A 20,075-nucleotide genomic window follows, 5' to 3' on the forward strand; every position below is an offset into this window, starting at 1 on the left:
CCCTTGAGACCCGAGAAACCCGACCGTCCCAAACCAGCCCCTCAAGCAAGAAACACGCGAAGGTATGGCGCTAGTCCCTAAAACAATGGGGAAAAAAGTGTTTATTGTAGTCAGTAATACAAACAAGTATTCGTCCACTCCTGAACCGAGGGTCCATCACTCCGAGGTGGTGCAATTTGACACCTTCCTTCATCATCAATGGCCGCTTCAGCTTTCAGCAGGATCCGCCCCCTGGCCAGTCATGTTTGTCATGATCAGGGTGATCTCAGGTGAGCAGGAAGCCCTGTGTGGTTCAAGAAGCCTTGGCCTTTCGGCGCTGGGTTCCCCAAAGTAGAACAGAGATGGCTAGCGTGGTGGATCCCAGAATGCCAAAGAACATAAGCAGTGAAAAGGAACCCTGTGATTAGCAAACAAAGCAAACAGTCACAGCAGTGTATACAGGGTCACTTTCTGCCACCTAGTTTTTCTTCGCCAAGCATCCCCTCATCTCGGCCACTTCCCTTGTCTCTTTCTGAGAGGTTCTTGCCAAATGCATTCCTCTATTTCTGAAAGGTCCAGTTCCTTACCTGCCTCATACACTTGTATCCGTGAAAACCATCAGCACAAACGCACTGCGAAAGACCAGGACCTTCAGGTGCACAAGATCCATTCTCAGGACACATTTCTGGGGGCCAGAGGAAAGCAAGAGTCCCTGGAATCTAAGGCCATGTGACCCTGACAAGCCAGTCTCCCTGATCTCAGAAGCATCTACGGGCAGGGGAGGGTATCACTGAATCTCATTAGGTATTTTTCTTAAATATCTGCTTAGATCTTTTAATTACTTCTAGGTCAAAAGTAGAGAAAAAAGCTGGGCATGGTGGCAGATGCCCAAATCCCAGCATTTGGGAGGCAGGGGCAGGCAGATCTCTGTGAGTTGAAGCCCAGTCTGTTTACACAAGTTCCAGATCTAGGAATATATAGACTCTGCTTCAGAAAATTAAAAACAAAAACAAACAAAAAATAGAAGATCATAAATAATCAGACTGTAACACTAACAATAATAATTAAAACGTTGGGCTGGAGAAATGACTCAGCAGTTAAGAGCACTGGCTGCTCTTCCAGAGGTCCTGAGTTCAATTCCCAGCAACCACATGGTGGCTCACAACCATCTGTAATGAGATCTGGTGCCCTCTTCTGGTGTGCAGGCATACATGCAGACAGAACACTGTATACATGATAAATAAATAAATTTTTTTAAAAAAATAATTAAAACCTTTATAGGGGAATAGAGAACTCCGAACAGAAAGGCACTTAGCGCCTTTATTCTTCTAAAGTAGAGAATGACGTCACCTTAGAAAGAAGGAAAAGGACTCGCCAGTGAGATGGCCATTCCACAGCATACCTGGGCTTCCAGTGCTATTGCAAAGGTCCTTCTGTCCTTGGCAAATTTGCTTGTCCGTGAAAGAGATAATACTTTCCCAGGCATTAATACCTCCAGGACAGGTGACATCTGGTGGTAATATCCTGAAGGTAGCACACATGGTCATAAACACACAGCCAAAGAGTTTAGGGTATAGCTCAGTAGCTGAACAAACATTCACTAGCAACACACATGCGCACACATACACATGTGCATATGAGCGCACTCAAGCATCTATGCACACACACACACCGTAGCAACAGCAGCTTTGATGTTGACTAACAATTAAGATCTATGATTCCCTCTTCCCAGTCTATTACTCACAGAGTCTGGAGCTGGGTAAAGCCACGGAAGGTGTTGGTCAAGTCTTCCTTGAGAGGATTTGCTTGAAGGTCTCTGCAAAGCACACACTGTTAGTACTCTGCTGAGAAAAGCATGCTATTAACATTTACACATGCTCTCCTGGGCTACTAGTCCAATCCTCACCCTCAGTTATACAGGTTTAGACGCTAATATTAATCTACCCTTTTTAAGAGTTATCTCCAAACACCTTCACATCACCATATTAGGAAAGTACCTAAACGCTTACATGATAACAGCAGTTGAAGCATGAAAAAAGTTTGGACCAGGATCCTTCAGGGAACAGTTCTGGAGATCTAGCCTGAAGAAACAAAGTGATTAGTGCAACTATGTCTCTTTTCCATGCCTAGCAAGGTTAGTATTTGTGCACACACTTAATCCAATATTGACGGAACAACGCTATGCTCAGAACTATAAGAGAAGTACTATGGTAGGAGACATTGTAATCGTGTATTATCCAATATAGTTAGCGCTAGCTACATATGTTGACATTGTAATTTACCTAAAATTCAAATGCATTCTCACAAGAAAGACTACAAATACGTATGACAGCATGGCTCCTATGCTGATCGGTACTGATATGGAGCGTTGCAATCACAGTTCTAGCCAGTATAGCTATGCATTGTGCAAGTATTGGGAGAATCTTGGTGTTATTTTCTCCAGGGTTAGTAGCTCTTATCCTGTGAATCTCAGACCCAGAGGCTTTTGTTGCCCTTGCTGGGGATTAAACCCAGGGTCTTGTGCGTTTGAGGCACTTTATCACCAAGCCATAGCCACAACCACCACACCACAGAGATTTTCTTTTGTTTTGAGACAGGGTCTCACTCTGCATCCCCGGCTGGTCTCAACCTGTGACAATCCTCCTGCCTCAGCTTCTCAAATGCTGGGGTGAGAGACAAGAACCACAGTGCTCAGCATCCCCGTCAGCAACCCCACCGAGATGATTTCTTTTTGAGACAAGGTCTCAATGTAACCCAAGCTAGCCTCAAATTCACAAAGTAGCTAAAGGTGACCTTGGGTTTCTCTGTATATACCTGGCTGGCCTGGAACTTGCTCTGTAGATCAGGCTGGCCTTGAACACAGAGCTCCTTCCGCCTCTGCTTCCCGAGGGCTGGGTGGGATTAAAGTCGTGTGTCACTACCTCTTAGCCCACCTTGAATTCTTGATCCTCCTCCAAAGTGCTGAAATTACAAATACCAGGCCCAGCCACAGATGTTTTAAATGAAAGAATAAACAAAACAAAAGAAAAAAAGCAAATCACTTAAATTTTTCCCAACTCTATTTCCTATCAGAGACAACTATAAATGTCTATACATTAAGGACTTCTAGCCTTTAGTTCCAGCACTCCAAAGCAGAAGGAGGCAAATCTCTAAGTTCAAGGCCAGCCTGGTCTGCAGAGTGAGTTCCAGGACAGCCAGGGCTATACAGAGAAGTCCTGTCTCAAAAAATCAACCAAACAAGAAAGAACTTCAACACATTATTTTCATTACTGAGTGCCTACAAAGTACAAAATCATAACATTATAAAATATATAACTTAGTTTCTGGCCTGGTGGTGCAAGCTACCTGTAATTCTTGCTACTCAGGAAGCTGAGGCAGGAGGATCACAAGTTCAAGGTTATGTAGGCAATTCAGTGAGATCATGTGTCAAAATGATAAATGCTGAAGGAGTCAAGTATGATGGCTCACTCTGTAACTCCGGTACTCAGGAGGCTGATGCAGAAATGATGTGAGTTTGAGGCCATGCTGTGCTACACAGTAAGTACCAGGGCTGTATAGGAAGACCCTGTCCCAAAGAAAAGAAAAGGGGGCTGGAGAGTTGGCTCAGAGGTTAAGAGCACTGGCTGCTCTTTTCAGAGGTCCTGAGTTCAATTCCCAGCAACCACATGGTGGCTCACAGCCATCTGTAATGAGGTCTGGTGCCCTCTCCTGGCAGGCAGGCATACATGCAGGAGAACACTATATACAATAATAAATAAATTAATTTTAAAAAAAAGAAAAGAAAAACTAAACCAAAAAAGGCAGCTTGGATAGCATGCACAAGGTCCTAGGCTCATTCCCTAGTACCCAGAACAGCTATTACAAAAAGACAGAAGAAAAACTAAGGACTGGAGAGATGGCTTAGCAGTTAAGTGTGAGTACCGATCCTGTAGACAACTGAGTGGTGCCCATGTTGGACATCTCACAGCTGCCTATCCCTCCAGCTACAGAGGACCCAAAGCCTCTGGACTCTTCCAGCACCTGCACTCAAGTGCATGCACCCAGACACACACAACATAAAAAAATTAAATTAAGAAAATTGTGCCAGGCGGTGGTGGCACACGCCTTGAATCCCAGCACTCGGGAGGCAGAGGCAGGTGGATCTCTATGAGTTCGAGGCCAGCCTGGTCTACAGAGCGAGTTCCAGGACAGGCTCCAAAGCTACACAAAGAAACCCTGTCTCAGAAACAAACAACAAAAACAAAAACAAAGCAATTTTAAAATGATGCCACAAAAGTCTATAAAATGGCAAGAACTATTGTCATGGGGGGGGAGATCTTTTACGATCTTTTACCTATCGAATAATACTATACCAATTTAAACATTTTACAATCAAGCATTAGACGTCTCCAGTTAGGTGCCAGTATTTATCCCCAAAGTCAGTTAGGCAAGCATGTGACTCTGTGAACTTTTTTGCGTATCCAAGGATGTCTTCTCCTCCCTCACCCCAAGATGGTGCCCTTCTGATTCAGGCAGCATCGGGCTTGCATTGACTCCGATGTATTCTCACAGTAAACGGCTACTCTGGACGTGTTCTGCACACCTCCTGGACACTGGGTGCATATCTGTAGAAAAGAAAGAAACCTTATTAAGACTCCAGAAAGAAAAAAAGAACAAACAAGAATCAATAGTTGTCAGTACTCTCCAGAATTCCTACAATACAGAGCAGAAAGCTGGCTTTTATAAATAGAACCCATTTCTTCGACTACAACAGGGCACCAAATCAGCGCACTATACAAGTCTTTCCCGAAAGAAGGTCCTCATCTAGGTGAATCATTACTTGACTATATCATGTCCCTTCCAGAGACTTCTCCACTTGACAGGCATGCTTTGGCAAGTGTTAAAGACCTGCATGCGGGTACACAAAGTACTCAGCCATGCCACTGCACCACGCACGGTATTCGTGCAAGGACAGCTGGCGGAGGAGCCGGGGACTCTAGAGTGGGAAGAACAATTTAAAGTTATTCAAAAGCAAGGAGATCAAATTTCAAAGGTCTCTGAATGTGGGCAGGGCGAAGGTGCCAGTGGCTGGCGCTACGAGAGTACTCGGGAGCACGATCCCCTCTGGGACAGGGCTAGGGAATCGTCAGGGAGAAATCTGAGCTTCGGCTGGGACAGCCACCGGCGGGCGAGCTCAACACAAGGCTGACGATCGGCAACCTTCTTCAGCCAGATCTCAAACCAGCTTTCTTCTGTACCTCAGGTAGAGCCAGCGCCCTCTCCACGCCCACAGCCAGGAGCAGGGTAGCAACCCAAGGTATCGAGTTCGCAGAACTGCCCGGCTCTCGAGACGCCATTTTCCACTCCTTTCAACCTTCTTGACAGCTCGCGAGAGCCGAGCGCGAGGCCCCGCCCCCGCGCATCACGCCTCAGTCTTAGGGCGGGGCCTAATTTTGTAAACCCGGCCACTCTGGGGCGTGGCCTGACCAGTCCTCGGCAGGCGCCGTGGGGCGTGGCATGGTTTGCTAGAGCGCGGCTGCTGCTCCCCGTCTTCTGGGCTCATGTCCGCGCTCCCCGGTGCCTGTTCCTGGCGGGCAGACCCACCCTCTCGCCATTCTCCTGGGAGCGCAGGCCTCCCCACGCGCCGCTTAGTTGCTTGGAGCTTACTGCATGCTTCCTCAGCACGGTGCGGACAACTGGGACTCTCCATCCGCCCTCAGTAAACATGGCGGCGCGGCGATCAGGGCGGGCCGGGGGGCGGGGTCCCGCTGTCACCAAGCCGGATGCTGTTCGGGCCGAGATGGCCCGCGGGCCAGCTACCCACGTGTGGAATCGCGCAGGTGGGCTGGGCCGGGGCGGGGGGGGGGGCGGGGGGTTGGGCAGGGATTGGGCAGAGAGGCCGAGTTCAGTCGCCTTTGAACACGAGAGGCGGAGCTGGGAGGGGAGGGGCGGGGCGAGGCGAGGGGCGAGCCTCTCCGCGTGGGCTTTGGGGAAAAGGTCTTAAATACTAGCGGAAAGTGGTGGGTTTGCCCGTGTGGAGAGAAGGGGAAAACTGAATCGAAAAAGGGTATGGGTGATGGAGGAGCGGAGATCGGAGGGCGAAGGGCAAACGCTGGCAGGAGGACACGAGTCTGGGAACCCTTCACCTTAATGTTGCGTAGTGCCCCGAGCCCGGGCAAGGTGGTGGAGCGGGAAAGACGCTTCCCAAACTCATGTTCTTTGCCTTCCCAGGAAAAGAACAATGCTGGTTTCGGAAGGAATGAAGGAACTTTGGTAGTCCTGGCCGAACCACCGACGCAAAGTAAGGTAGCGCTTCTGCAGCGTGGTAGCAGCCGCAGGAGACCTGTCTGGAAGGGCGCTGGGAGAGACCCGTCACACCAAAGGGCAGCTATTGCTTTTGATGAGGACACCTCAAGAGGTCACCAAAGACAGTTGGAGTTCATTTCAGGTAACCTGCCTGTTCCAGGTGCCTGCCTGGAAGTCCTGAATTTACATTTATTAATACATTTAGCTGGCTGAAATATTTTGTTCTGGTGAGAAACTATTCAGACCTTGAGAAATTTTAAACCAAAGACCCGCCTGTGGCAGCTGGCATTTGCATTCCAAAAGAGGAAGCTGGTGAGGATTTAGCCCTGTGGACCTGTGCTTTACTAGCTTGTTCAGGTCCCCAGGACTTCAAAACCCACAAACCGCCAGATGAAGATGAGAATCCTACTTAGGAAAGTGGGCTTGGCTTTCTTCTGGCTACTCTCTGAGATAGACGACATGTCCATTGGTGTGTCTATGGAGTGTTCAGAAGGCCACTGTTCTTTTCCTAGAATCGGATTGTGTGAACTGAAGCCTGTCACTGGATTGGCATTTTCCTGTCTGCTTAGTTTCTTCTTCATCCTGGAGGATTCTTGGTGCCTAATGCAAATAATTTATCAGGAACCTTGGCGGTGGTGGCAGCGCACGCCTTTAATCCCAGCACTCCCGGAGGCAGTGGCAGGTGGATCTCTGTGAGTTCAAGGCCAGCCTGGACCACAAGGGCTAGTTCCAGGACAGGCACCAAAGCTACAGAGAAACCTTGTCTTGAAAAACAAAGACAAAATTTTCGGAAACTCCAGAAGTAGAGGGAACCAGTAGTCCTGGGACCCACCACCCCTCCCCTTGTGTTTTTATTTTGAGACAGGGTTGTCCTGAAACTCACAGAGCTACACACCTGTCTCTGCCTCCTGTGTAGCTCTGACTGTCCTGGGACTCACTCTGTAGACCAGCCTGAAGTCTGCCTCTGCCTCTCAGGTGCTGGAATTAAAGGCGTGCGCCACCATCTAGTCTATGACGTTTTTCATAGTAGTGACTGCTTGCCAAAGAGTGAGAAATCTCAAGGTGTTACAAAACACAAAGGCCCAGGGCATCCTTAGGTGAAACCAGTGTGCCCTGTTGGGACTGTTGATCTAGAGAGTTGCATTGTGACATAGAACGTGTGGCCCAAGCTCAGACCCTTCCTTAACATGTGTGTAGCGCGCCTTGTCTTCCAGGCAGTATCTGCCCCGGCGTGCTGAATACAGTGTGGGAGAAGATGCCCTGATCTCCTGGTAGGCAGGATGTATTAATCTGTTACTAGATTGGTTGAAATCTATGTACTGTTCCATGACTGACTAACTACAGTTAGCACTTTGATCCTTTCTAGTCTTGGGAATAGTGAGGTTGGACCACAGTGAATTACCTGCGAACAGTTTCTTTACTGTTTTGTGCTCTGTGTGCGTCTGTCTATGAGTACTAGTGTGAGGAGCCCAGAAGCAACAGAGCTGGAGGTAGTGGTAGTTTCAGGCTGATACTGTGGATGTTTGCATCCAAACTTGAGTCCTCTACAGAGAAGTCAGAACCCTGAACCCCTGGACCATCTCACCAAACCCTATAATAGAGATTCAAGACCCATTTTTTACAGGTTTTGTAGAGAGATGCTGAGGGTGTTTCAGGTAAAATACCCTGTTGTTCACCATTGGAGGAGGCTGGGAGAGAAGATTTAGCAGCAAATAAGACACAAAACAGGAAACTGCTTTCTTTTTTTTTTTTTTTTTAGAACTTTGAGGGAGGGTGTTTGAATTTTAGAAGGTGGAGTCTCTAGCCTAGTGGCACGTACTAGACAGGACTTAGAGCTATAGTTTATTTAGGAAAAGTCTCTTGTACCACCCTGCCTTAGGCTGCTCCAAGGTAGGAATTTAGCACTTAGAAGGTACTAGATAGGATCTGAGGTGTGGCTTATTCCTCAGGTGGGTCAAAAGTCTGTGAACCTGTGACATAGAGGCACTTTTACTCCTGGCTCAAAAGCAGGTATTCAGAGAACATGAACTGTCATCGCGTAAGGCTATCTAAATATGCAGCATTCTCTAGTGTTCCTTCCACACCGAGGAGTGCTTTTTTGCTTCTTGTCCCTCCCCCCACCGTCTCCAGACAGGATTTCTCTGTAGCTTTGGAGCCTGTCCTGGAACTAGCTCTTGCAGACCAGGCTGGCCTCGAACTCAGAGATCTGCCTGCTTCTGCCTCCCAGGTGCTGGGATTAAAGGCATGTGCCACCGCTGGGCCTGAGGAGTACTTCTAGGGGATTGCTTTTTGTTTATTTTATGTTTGTTTGTTTCAAGACAGGGTTTCCTTGTATCCCTGGCTGTCCTGGAACTTGCTCTGTGGCCAGGCTGACCTTGAACACCCAGAGGTACGCCTCAGGAACTGCCCCCCCCCCCTTATGGTGGGATTAAAGGTATGTGCCACCACTGCCCTGCTTAGGGATTGCTTTTCAAGACGAGAGGATGGACATTTGGGAGAGCGGGATGGATGAGGGATCCATAGGCCTGTGTTCTAATGTTGCCTCTGACAGTTACTTAGCTGTGTTTTAGGAGGGTTGCTTGAGAGGCCCAGGAGATAGCTTAGTAGTAGGTCAAGGCTTGCCACCTAAGTGTGAAGACCAAGGAAGACACCTGAGTTTCCACATGCTCGTGAATTTGCTCACGTGCACCAGTGCGTACATAAACATAGAAAAAAGGAAAAGGTTATGGCCAGGCCAGCGGTGGCGTATGCCTTTAATACCAGCATTCAGGAGGCAGAGACAGGCAGATCTCTGAGTTTGAGGCCAGCCTGGTCTGCAAGAGCTAGTTCCAGGACAGGCTCCAAAGCTACATAGACACTCTGTCTTGAAACCACCCCCCCCCCCCAAAAAAAAAGAAAAAGCAAAAAAAAAAAAAAAAAAAGAAAGAAAGAAAGAAAGAAAAGGTTACTTGAATGTCTGGATCTTTATACTTCTGTATGAAGTGGGGGCGCTGTAAGAGTGGCTGACTTGGGATAGTGTGATCCCATCTTTGTTCTTTTAAAGATTGTGGCATATTATTAGAATGGTGATTTGTGTGAGAGAGTTAGAAAAGTAACTTTCCTGTCTTCTAGGCAACTCCTTTTTAACTCTGTCTAGCACACAGGGTGCCAAGAGCGATTTAGCTGGAGAGCCTAATCCATCTAAGAATGCTGTTGACTGTGAGCTCTCTAGTCTGGATCTGCTAGAGCTGAGTCGGGACATAGAGTGATATGGGCCATTTCAGGGCACAGTGCTTGGTTCCCTGAAGAGCCCAGAACAGATAGCAACAAATGCGTTCCTCTGACCCCAATTCTTGCTCTTTCCTCAGCTCCTTACAGAATCAGGGCCTCTGCCTCAGTGCCGCTCCAGGCAGCTCTGCCTCAGAGATTGCTTCTCCGGGTATGTGTCTGAGCCCATCATCATGTATATGGGTGTCTTGTCTGTGTGCATGTCTGCTCCACATGTGTACCTGGTGCCCACATAAGCAATCAGAGGGCTTCGGACCCCCTGGAACTAGAGTAATAGATGATTGTGAGCTTCCATGTGGATGCTGAGACTAGAACCTGGGTCCTCCACAAGAGCAAGTACTCTTAACCACTGACCGTCCCTCTGGTCCCTTTCTGTCTCTTTTGAATTTTACCACCCTGACCAGATCCACCCTTGATGGGTGTGTCTAGCAGGAGCTGAGGCAGACAGGTTTCTCTAGTGATACCGGGGATGCTAATAAAGAGGTACAACCGGGTAGTGGTGGCACATGCCTTTAATCCCGAAAGAGAAAAGGGTACAGAGTAGTGAGCCTTCTGTTCTGAATGGAGCTGGAGACATCAGGGAGGTGAGTTCGCTGGGCTGGGCTGGGGTGGGGGCGGCATTGTTCGGAGGATGACACCTCTGGGTCTTGAGAAGAGGAACTGAGGCCAAGGAGAATAGGGGAAACCCTGCTGTCATTGGTTTCCCATTTCTTCCCTGCTGGGCTCTGGCGCCAGGCTGGGCTCTGCTGGCTCAATACATTGTAGTGACTGGGTCTATGCCCGCAAATGGAGGCAGGGATTATATGAAGACTATTAGGCTAGAGTTGATTTTTATTTTACTACTTGGGTGGAGACCCAAGAAAGGTCTTGAATTTTATAACTGTACATGCAAAGGTCCTGGCCAAGTTATTGTCTCCTGTGTCTCACTCTGCTGCTTCCTCCCTCCTCCCCTCCCTCCCTAACCTCTAGCAAGCCCGCCTGTACCTTGCAGACATTCACCACTGTGCTGGCTGGCTAGTCTGAGTCTGGCCATGACATGTCCGAAGCCTGTGGGTGGGCAGCCATGAGGGCAGGGCAGGCTTGACTAAGAGATGGATTCTTCCAGTTGCTCTTGGACCGTGACACTGGCTGGAAGAGGAATGCTGTGTAACTGAGCCAGGAACCAACTCGGAGCCATTTGCCTGTACGTGCTCGGTCGGTGAACCGACAGCTCTGAGCCCAGGAATACCAAGTCCTGAAAAAACGGGCACAGAGAGGATGAGTATGGGGGAGAGCACCTCAGCTCCCTTCCACACAACCTCAGATGCCATCAGGGTTATTTCCTCCTTTTCTGTCGTGGACTATGTGGTGTTTGGCCTGTTGCTCCTTCTCTCCCTCATTATTGGGCTCTATCATGCTTGCCGTGGATGGGGCCGTCATACTGTTGGTGAATTGCTGCTGGCAGACCGCAAAATGGGCTGCCTTCCTGTGGCACTGTCCCTGCTGGCCACCTTCCAGTCAGCAGTAGCCATCCTGGGGGCACCAGCTGAGATCTACCGATTCGGAACCCAGTATTGGTTCCTGGGATGCTCCTACTTCCTGGGACTTCTGATCCCTGCTCACATCTTCATCCCAGTCTTCTACCGCCTGCATCTTACCAGTGCCTATGAGGTAAACAGGAAAGGCATGGAGAAGGGGATAGGTACCTAAGATTGTGACTCGGGTTCCACCAAAGAATGACTGCCCCAAGTAGCTCTTTTTCCTGGGGGAGGAGGGTGGAGAGTGCCATGCCTAGGGGGTCCAGAGTATATGTTCTGCATATTTTCTTGTGTTACTAGGCCTCTTGAGGAAAGAGGTTATGTATTATGAGGGTTGGAGTCACAAAATGCCATGTCTTAAAAGGCACATAAATTCTTTGTACTTGTATCTAGTACTTGGAGCTCCGCTTTAACAAAGTAGTGAGGATCCTTGGAACTGTGACCTTCATCTTTCAGATGGTAGGTGGGCCTGGGGCAGGGGAGGGCTGAACTCGGGCCTTCAGAGTTGGGATGGCGCTTTCCCTGTGATTAAAATTCCTGTGAGTGACTAGTTGGTCAAGTCCCTGATGGTATCCTGTCCAATGCCACTGTAGATATGACAGTAGTGGCAAGCCAGGTTTCGGGAGGCGTTAGAGGGAAGTAAGCCCAAGCCTTGGGGACACTGTCTTTCCACCTGTGTCTCTTCACCCTTCACACCCTTCCCATCTCCCACAGGTGATCTACATGGGCGTTGCTCTCTACGCACCGTCCTTGGCCCTCAATGCAGGTGAGGAGTCACGGTCCCTGACTTCTGGCCTTGGCAGGCTGGAGAAATGGTGCTAGGAGGGGCAGAGGAGGTGGTGTGCTAGAGAACTAATTCATGACAGGGCTCTTGGTCTCCACCAGGGGTAGAAGGGGACTTCCTTCACCTCGGTCAAAAGTTGATCAAACATTATCATGCCACACCTGAACTGGTTAATCAACATTTCGGTGGAGCTCTGTTTTTCTGTATTGAGAAATGATTTATTTCTCCTTTAATGACTAATTGCTTCCATGTTGTGATGGGTTTTCTTTGTTTTTGTTTTGTTTTGTTTTGTTTTGTTTTGTCTTGTTTTTGAGACAAAGTCCCTATGTAGTCCTGGCTGTCCTGGCACTCTGCTGTATAGACCACATAGACTCCCAGAGACCTACCTGTCTCTGCCTCCCAGAATGCTGGGATTAAAGTCATGTGACAACCCCAGCGGGCTCATCTCTATGATTTGAGTAGCCGTCCTCACCAGGGTTGCTCTGGAAAACCTACCAGAGGTAGGATTGTGACGTTTGTCTGTTCTCAGTGACAGGATTTGATCTGTGGCTGTCAGTCCTGGCCCTCGGAATTGTCTGCAACATCTACACTGCGCTGGTAATTGCAGTTTTCCTGGGTGACAGCGGGAAGATGGGAGAAGGAAAAGAAGGGCTAGAGATAAAAAAGAAATGGGATGCAGTTCCAGGGTGAGGCGGAGAAGGCAGAGTGACTAACAGTTTCAGGGGTTATGCAAGGGCTTTCTTGGTAGTGTAATGTCCACCCTCTCCAGTTGATTTGGCATTTGTAACGGATGTGATATTTTTTTTCTTGTAGGGTGGGCTCAAGGCTGTCATTTGGACAGATGTGTTCCAAACGCTGGTCATGTTCCTAGGGCAGCTGGTGGTTATCATTGTAGGCTCGGCCAGAGTGGGCGGCTTGGGTCATGTATGGAATGTGTCTTCCCAGTATGGCCGCATCTCTGGGATTGAGTAAGTCTGCTTCCTCGACTGTGGTACCTGTAGCGTCTAGGGGCCAAGTCCATTTCAGCCTGGTCTCGGGCTTTAGTAAGCAGAGAGAAAGCTGGCAGCACCATAGGCAGACAGTCCATACTGCAGAGGGAGAAAGCGATCATGGGTGTAGAGGCCTGGACGTTGCCTGGATGCACATCTGAGATGAGGTGGCTGTGGCAGTGACCGGGTATCTCTGTTGTAGGCTGGATCCTGACCCCTTTGTGCGTCATACTTTCTGGACTTTGGCCTTTGGGGGGGTTTTCATGATGCTGTCCTTGTATGGAGTGAATCAGGCTCAGGTGCAGCGCTACCTCAGCTCCCGCTCAGAGAAAGCTGCTATTCTGTAAGTGCGGGGATGGGGTCCCTGGGAGCAGTGGGGTGGGACAGGATTCAGAGTGCCTTCCTCTTTGTTGGGGGCTTTCTGGAGGTTCAGGAGGGCACGTCTAACAGTGTCTGTTAATGTCATCTCTGTCTTCTGGCACTGATCTTTTGCAGTTCCTGCTATGCAGTGTTCCCCTGCCAGCAAGTGTCCCTGTGCATGAGCTCCCTCATTGGTCTGGTCATGTTTGCCTATTATAAGAAATATACTATGAGCCCCCAGCAAGAGCAAGCAGCACCTGACCAGGTGAGAGGGCCTCTCTGGCTCCATCCTGTGCTCATGCGAAGCCAGTCTGGATCCCTAAACAGAGTACCTGTGTGGCTAAATTGGAAAAAGAAAAAAGAAAAAAGAGAGATGACTGAGGTCCCAGCTGTCTAGTGTCAGACTCCAGTCCTGAGCAGATCTAATCAGTGCCCACCCATTTGATGTGTGGGCAGCCAGCCAATACCAGCTCCCTTCACTGGAAACTTCTGCATGTCTGCTCTCATCTGAGCTTCCCAACAGCCTCCTTGTGTAGCAGACAGGCTTGGTGTGTTAGGCAGCATGCTGTGCTCACACTGGCCATCAGTGGCGGGCTGCTCAAGGAAGATGCACCCCTTCCTGATGCGCCCAGGTTCTCTCTGAGTGTGTCTGCTCTCCTTGCAGCTAGTGCTCTATTTTGTCATGGACCTCCTGAAGGACATGCCGGGGCTGCCTGGGCTCTTTGTCGCCTGCCTCTTCAGTGGATCCCTCAGGTACTCCTGCAGTGCCCCTGCTGGACCAGTCCCATCTGTTTTGGCCTCTCCCAAAGCAGACTTCACTTGACAGTGTCAGTCACCTAGGTGACACACCTGTCCCCCAGCAGAGACCTCTTGCTTTCCACACCCCTCTGAAGTAGCCTGGGCTACGCATCAATGGGTGGTTTCTTACCGTCTGTGGAGTCCTTAGTTCTGCCTCCTTTGGCTCTCGGACCTGACACAGCTCGTTCTTTTCCTCCCCTGCAGCACCATATCATCCGCATTCAATTCACTGGCAACTGTCACCATGGAGGACCTAATTCAGCCTTGGTTCCCTGAGATGACTGAAACCCGGGCCATCCTGCTTTCCCGAAGCCTTGGTAGGCTTATTCATCTGTGTGTCTTAAGTCTTGTTCGTTTTGAGATACACCCTGGTCACTGTCATCAGTTACGGAAGACTGCTTCCCTAAGTCTGTCCTGGCCTCAGCACATCCTCGTGCAGCAGCACACAGCCATCATGTATGGCTTTCAGGGGAGAGCAGCGGGCCCTGGGACTGGGGTATAGAGTGGTAATTTGGTTGGGGTGTGTCATCCCTCTACTTGTTGACTCACATCACTTTATTGCCTCCCCTCTGTGTCTTCCCAGCCTTTGCCTATGGACTGATTTGCCTGGGAATGGCCTATATTTCCTCTCATCTGGGATCAGTGCTCCAGGTAATGCCTCGAGAGGAAGGAGCTCTCAGCAGGGAGTATGTTTGAACTAGGAAATGAAGATAGCTGTTTTGAGAGTAATGGAATGTGCCTTTAAAATATTACTACATTTGAGCTGGACATGGTGGCACATACCTTTAATCCCAGGACTTGGGAAGCAGAGGCAGGTGGATGGCTCTCTTGAGTACAAGGCTAGCCTGGTCTATGGAGTAAGTTCCAGAACAGCCAGGGCTACAAAGAGAACCCATGTCAAAACCCCCCAAAAAAGAAGAGAGAAATACATTTATTCATTTATTGTGTGTGGATACTTGCATGCCAGTGCTCAAGTGGGGGTCAGAGGACAGTTTTTGGGAGTTGGTTCTCTCCTTGTACTGTGTGGGTCCTGAACATGGAACTCGGGTGTCAGCGTTGGCAGCAAGCACCTTTATCTCCTGAGCCATCTTACCAGTTCCATGCATTGTCCTTGGATAGATGCCTTTAACTAAGAACAGGCTCTCAAGTGAGCAAAAGCCCAGCATGATTCCTAGGATGTTGTTGGCCCAGAGAGACCTATAGCTCAGCCTCAGCCCGAAGTGCATCACCACAGCCCTTCCCTCCCTGAAGAAACCAGCAGCTGATGATTGACAGGACATTGAGGCTGGTCTCTGAGCCTATGTGTTCTTCTCTCCTTCCATCGACTCCAGGCAGCACTCAGCATCTTTGGCATGGTTGGAGGGCCACTGCTGGGACTTTTCTGCCTGGGGATGTTCTTCCCGTGTGCCAACCCTCTTGTGAGTGACACCTGGCTTCCCAGATATGCATGTGGATGGAACTGGACTGTTGAGGCACTCAGCAGTTCTGGGGATTGGTATGGAGGTTTGTGGTGGGCCTTGTGACAAGAGAGTCGGCTGTGTCTCTGGGCAGGGTGCCATCGTAGGCCTGTTGACTGGACTCACCATGGCCTTCTGGATCGGCATTGGGAGCATAGTGAGCAGGATGAGCTCTTCTGTGGCGTCCCCTCCCATTAATGGGTCCGGCTCCTTCCTGCCCAGCAACTTGACCATCACCACTATGACTACTCTGATGCCTTCTACCACCCTGTCCAAGTGAGGAGCGGCTTGCTCTCGTTCTCCTTGGGTGTAAAGCTCAATTTTGAGGGATTTCATGGGGGCCTTGCTAAGGGATGGGTTACCATAAGTTATAAGCAGGGTTAGGTTGAGTTCTGAGACCTTGTAGGTGGGGGGCTTGAAGTGCCTTCAGAATGCCCTGCCAAATGCTTGTCCTCACTCTCTCACCCTAGGCCCACAGGACTGCAGCGGTTCTACTCCCTGTCCTATTTATGGTACAGTGCACACAACTCCACCACAGTCATTGTCGTGGGCCTGATTGTCAGTCTGCTCACCGGTGAGGGCGTGGAACTGCCACACAGCAAAATGAGGGGCTGAGGGGGACTTTTCAGTCTTGGGAAGGTGGGACCCTGCCCTTGGGATACTGAGTGTCAGTAACAGCCGGTGTCCCCTGCTGACATCAGAATGGGCTGGAGGACTGGGACCTTGGTGCAGGGACAGCAGAGTGTGCTGCTCTAAGGTTCTCTGAAAGGCTCTTGACAAGCACCTTTGCCTTTAGGGGGAATGCGGGGCCGGACCCTGAACCCCGGCACCATTTATCCAGTATTGCCAAAGCTCCTCTCACTCCTGCCCTTATCCTGCCAGAAGCGGCTTCGCTGGAGAAGCTACAGCCAGGTGAGCTCCATTGTCATGTGAAGCCTTTCCCTGCTCTCCTTGTGCCTGCCATGCTCCCTCTGCCCTTGTCTACCGTGACCTGCACTCCCTGTGCCCTAGGATGTCCCTGTGGTCCCCCCCCTGTTTCCGGAGAAGATGAGGAATGGAATGCTGCAGGACAGCAGGGATAAGGAGAGGATGGCTGAGGACGGCCTCGTCCACCAGCCCTGCAGCCCGACCTACATCGTCCAGGAGACCTCTCTGTGACAGTCTGGCCACCCTGCAGGACAGCAGCCACGGCCCGCTATAGTGTTAGGTGGTGTTCTGCGGGGTGGGCTGGGTGACCTAGCCCACAACAAAGGACCTTGTTCGCGCCTCCATGGATGCCGCTGCATGCAAGGGCTAGACACGGTTTTTCCTTATCCCTTGCCAATCCTACCCTTGGGATCAGGTTTGAAGGGTACAGAATTACGTCGTGAGTGGGGAAATAAATGAATCCACAGAGAAAGGGATGACTTTTGATTGAGTATGACCAGAGTCCTTTGGTGTGGGTAGGAATAATATTTCTTATAACCACCCTGGGGCCTGATTTGGCAAGATTGACCAGCCCCACCTTAAGCATGAAATTCTTGGCTACCTTTCGAGTCCCTCCCTCTCAAGTCATCTTGGGTTATCTCAGCCGTTTGTGGGTGCCTGAAAGTGATTTCAGGTCATCTGTAGCACTCAAGCCCCTCACAGTCTTACCTGCCTACCTCAGTTCTTCAGAGGGCGGCTTTGGTGTCCTGGGTCTTGGACAGTTGTGTAACATCTGCTTTGTAGAAGGGGCAAGTTTTTACATCACAGACCTCACCCCTCCTCAGGTGGTTCCTAAGAGATGGTGTCCTCACCGGGGTTCCTTATGCGGTGTGCTATCCTCTGAACTCTGAAGCCAGGCCATCCTGGTGTCACTCTGTCTGTGCGCCGGTTTCATTTTGGAGTTTCCTCCTGCATTTGTTCCTAGGGAATAAAAAAGCTGTTAGACTTAGTGTCTGGCCTCTGTTCCTTCAGGTAACCCCCTGTACCCTGGAGAAGATAAGATCTCTTTAGGTGTCTCCTCTACTGAAACAGGACTTGGAGCTCAGTCTCTGCAGGTGGCCGCTGGGGGAGGGGAGGGGCAGAGTTAGGCGCAACTGTTTCCTGAAGTAGCTCATTCCATCTCTTGCTACCTCAGTTCTTCAAAAGAACTGTTTTGAGATTTTTTTTTTTTTTTGCTGTTGAGACAAGAGAAAGAATGTTAAGGAGAAATAATACTGACTTGTATAGTAAAGAATATTAATACTTCCCATGTCTCCAGTACTTGATCTCCTACCCTACTTGGCCCCATCCTGCTGTTCCTAGCAGCTGTGTACAAGTTCTCAGGCTCTCAATAGAAACATCGGGCCAGGCAGATCTGAGGGTTCAGACATAGCCCAATTGCTCTCCCATATTCCATGCAGCTCAGGGTAGGACATTATGTGTCTCAGTATCCACCCCAAGTTTTGTTTAAGGAAGTGCAGGGTTTGTTTTTGAGGCAGAGTTTCTCTGTGTTAACAGTCCTAGCTGTCCTGGAAATAGCTCTTGTAGACCAGGCTGGCCTCAAACTCACAAAGATCCACCTGTCTCTTGCTTCCCGAGTACTGGGATTAAAGACATGAACCACCACCGCCTAGCCAAGGAAGTAGTCTTAGGCCATTGAGAAAGCTGGTGAGAAGGTTGTGAATCCTCTGAGTTTGATCCCTGGGACATGCATAATAGAAAACTGAATCCTGGAAGTTGTCCTACGACTCCCAGCAGATCCCATAGCTTGTGCATACACACAGATTTAAGAAACAAACCTGCAGTGGGACACATATGTGATGTCAGAACATAGGAGACATGATGATCACAAGTCAGGCCATATCTCAGAACAGGAACTAGTTGCCTTATTGCCTAGGCTGGTCACAAGCTCCTGGGATGACATGATTCTCTTGCCTCAGTATCCCAGATATCTGGGCCATAAATGTATGACTTTGTGAGCCATCCTTCACGCCCTTTCTGTTCCTGTCCCAGCCAGCATCATGGAGGGAGGGGCAAGGCTTATGCCCAAACAGACTCCAGTGGATGATAAATCTTGTGTTCTTGCAGAGGACCTGGGTACACTTCCCAGCACCCACATGATGGCTCACGACCATCTATAACTCCAGTTCTGGGTGATCTGATAATCCTTTCTTCTGACCTCTGGGTACAGGCTATGTATGTGGTACACATACATGCAGGAAAAACACATGTTAAAAAAAAACGAGATTTAAAAAGGAAAGAAAAATGCATTTGAGTAAGGGTTAGCAATTAAGTCTGTAAAAAAATGGAAAGTAGACAGGGTGTCAGAGAACATCCAGAATAACAGGGCAAGTATGTTTAGGATTTTGGCTGATACCCAAGAAAAGAATGAGAAAAGAAAAAGTTATGTTTTTGAGATAAAATTTAAAGCAACAGGCAGGCTTAGTGAAGATCTGTAAGAGCTTCTGAGGTTTTTTTTTTTTTTTTTTGGTTTTTCAAGACAGGGTTTCCCTGTAGTTTCTAGAGCCTGTCCTGGAACTAGCTCTTGTAGACCAGGCTGGTCTCGAACTCACAGAGATCCGCCTGCCTCTGCCTCCCGAGTGCTGGGATTAAAGGCGTGCGCCACCAACGCCCGGCTGCTTCTGAGGTTTTGAGGGGCATTGCATTGAGGGGATAATGCTCACCTCCTTGTCAGGCAAATCAGCTCTTCCGAGGGGGTCTCCTGGACAGGTGTATAGATAGAGGCTTTTCTCTGTCCTGCCTCGTCCCACAGCCATTTCCAAATAATCACTCAGAGGCTTAATATTACTTATAATGCTTGGCCAATGGCTCAGACTTAACCAGCTAACTCTTACAGTTAAATCAAGCCAATTTTCTTATCCTTTGCCATGTGGTTTGTGACTTGTTGCCTTAGTTTTTACTTGTCTTGCTCCCTGGGTGGCTGATTGGCATCTACCAGACTCTGCCCTGCTTCTCCTGTATCTCTGCTTGGATTTCCCACCTGGCTCTATCCTGCCTTGCCATAGGCCAAAGTAGCTTTATCAAACAATGAGAACAACATATTCACAGAGTACAGAAAGACCATCCACTGCACAGGTGACAAGACCAGTTAGATTAACTTAAAATAGAGGACAGGGCTGGAGAGATGACTGAGAGGTTAAGAACACTGGCTGCTCTATCAGAGGTCCTGAATTCAATTCGCAGCAACCACGTGGTGGCTCACAACCATCTGTAATGAGATCTGGTGCCCTCTTGTAGCCTGTAGGCAGCACAATGTATACATAATAAATCTTTAAAAAATTAAGAGAGGGTACAATAGAATATAGCCTTGTAAACAGGGCAAATTGGAATGTCTATTTAAAACAAAGTTCTTTTTAAGCTTTTTTTTTTATTTTCTGTTTTCTTCAAGACAGGATTTTATGTGTAGCCTTGGGTGTCCTGGAACTAGCTGGCCTCCAATTCACAGAGATCCACCTACCTCTATCTCCCAAGTGCCGGGATTAAAGGAAGGCATCACCACTGCTTAGCTAAACTTTATTTTTATTTTATCTGAACGAATGTACTGTATGCATACCTGGTGCCCACCATTAGAACAGGGCATCGGATCTGGAACTGGAGTTACAGATGACCCACGAGGGTGCTCAAAAACAAACCTTGCAAGTAATAAGTAAGTGCCCTTAACCACTGAGCCATC

The 20,075-nt window shown here is 49.1% G+C and overlaps 2 protein-coding genes across 3 annotated transcripts; one reads left to right on the forward strand and one right to left on the reverse strand.

Annotated features, from left to right (window-relative positions):
• Positions 1-65: 65 nt before the first annotated feature.
• On the reverse strand, positions 66-5,369 carry Atraid (all-trans retinoic acid induced differentiation factor). The gene is made up of 7 exons (XM_038318169.1): positions 5,217-5,369; positions 4,465-4,583; positions 1,989-2,060; positions 1,724-1,795; positions 1,382-1,503; positions 567-664; positions 66-397 (listed from the first exon to the last, which is right to left on the reverse strand). The coding sequence occupies exons 1-7, from the start codon at positions 5,313-5,315 to the stop codon at positions 293-295; spliced, it is 687 nt and encodes a 228-aa protein (XP_038174097.1). The 5' UTR covers positions 5,316-5,369; the 3' UTR covers positions 66-292.
• Positions 5,370-5,910: 541 nt separating this feature from the next.
• On the forward strand, positions 5,911-17,352 carry Slc5a6 (solute carrier family 5 member 6). 2 transcript variants are annotated; one of them, XM_038318168.1, is made up of 18 exons: positions 5,911-6,025; positions 6,190-6,406; positions 9,612-9,682; positions 10,637-11,181; positions 11,442-11,507; positions 11,763-11,814; positions 12,362-12,429; positions 12,646-12,800; positions 13,024-13,164; positions 13,317-13,446; positions 13,846-13,934; positions 14,184-14,296; positions 14,563-14,630; positions 15,311-15,397; positions 15,531-15,712; positions 15,907-16,010; positions 16,233-16,348; positions 16,448-17,352. In XM_038318168.1, the coding sequence occupies exons 4-18, from the start codon at positions 10,789-10,791 to the stop codon at positions 16,592-16,594; spliced, it is 1,911 nt and encodes a 636-aa protein (XP_038174096.1). In that variant the 5' UTR covers positions 5,911-6,025; positions 6,190-6,406; positions 9,612-9,682; positions 10,637-10,788; the 3' UTR covers positions 16,595-17,352. The 2 variants fall into 2 exon arrangements, with proteins under 2 accessions (XP_038174096.1, XP_041910377.1); XM_042054443.1 differs by lacking the exons at positions 5,911-6,025; positions 6,190-6,406; positions 9,612-9,682 and having other exon boundaries at positions 10,147-11,181.
• Positions 17,353-20,075: the final 2,723 nt, after the last annotated feature.

Source organism: Arvicola amphibius, chromosome 2 (genome assembly GCF_903992535.2).
Source record: "Arvicola amphibius chromosome 2, mArvAmp1.2, whole genome shotgun sequence".
In the NCBI taxonomy this organism is placed as follows: Eukaryota; Metazoa; Chordata; class Mammalia; order Rodentia; family Cricetidae; genus Arvicola; species Arvicola amphibius.

What these genes read in the sequence shown, in the direction of transcription:
- Atraid (XM_038318169.1), bottom strand. Translation starts at nt 5,315, where the DNA reads ATGGCGTCTCGAGAGCCGGGCAGTTCTGCGAACTCGATACCTTGGGTT. An exon ending in GGGCGCTGGCTCTACCTGAG is followed by an intron (nt 4,584 to 5,216) that starts GTACAGAAGAAA and finishes TCTTTTCTACAG; the next exon opens with ATATGCACCCAGTGTCCAGG. An exon ending in GCTTCAACTGCTGTTATCAT is followed by an intron (nt 1,796 to 1,988) that starts GTAAGCGTTTAG and finishes TGTGCTTTGCAG; the next exon opens with AGACCTTCAAGCAAATCCTC.
- Slc5a6 (XM_038318168.1), top strand. Translation starts at nt 10,789, where the DNA reads ATGAGTATGGGGGAGAGCACCTCAGCTCCCTTCCACACAACCTCAGAT. An exon ending in CTCTTCAGTGGATCCCTCAG is followed by an intron (nt 13,935 to 14,183) that starts GTACTCCTGCAG and finishes CCTCCCCTGCAG; the next exon opens with CACCATATCATCCGCATTCA. An exon ending in TCCCGTGTGCCAACCCTCTT is followed by an intron (nt 15,398 to 15,530) that starts GTGAGTGACACC and finishes GTCTCTGGGCAG; the next exon opens with GGTGCCATCGTAGGCCTGTT.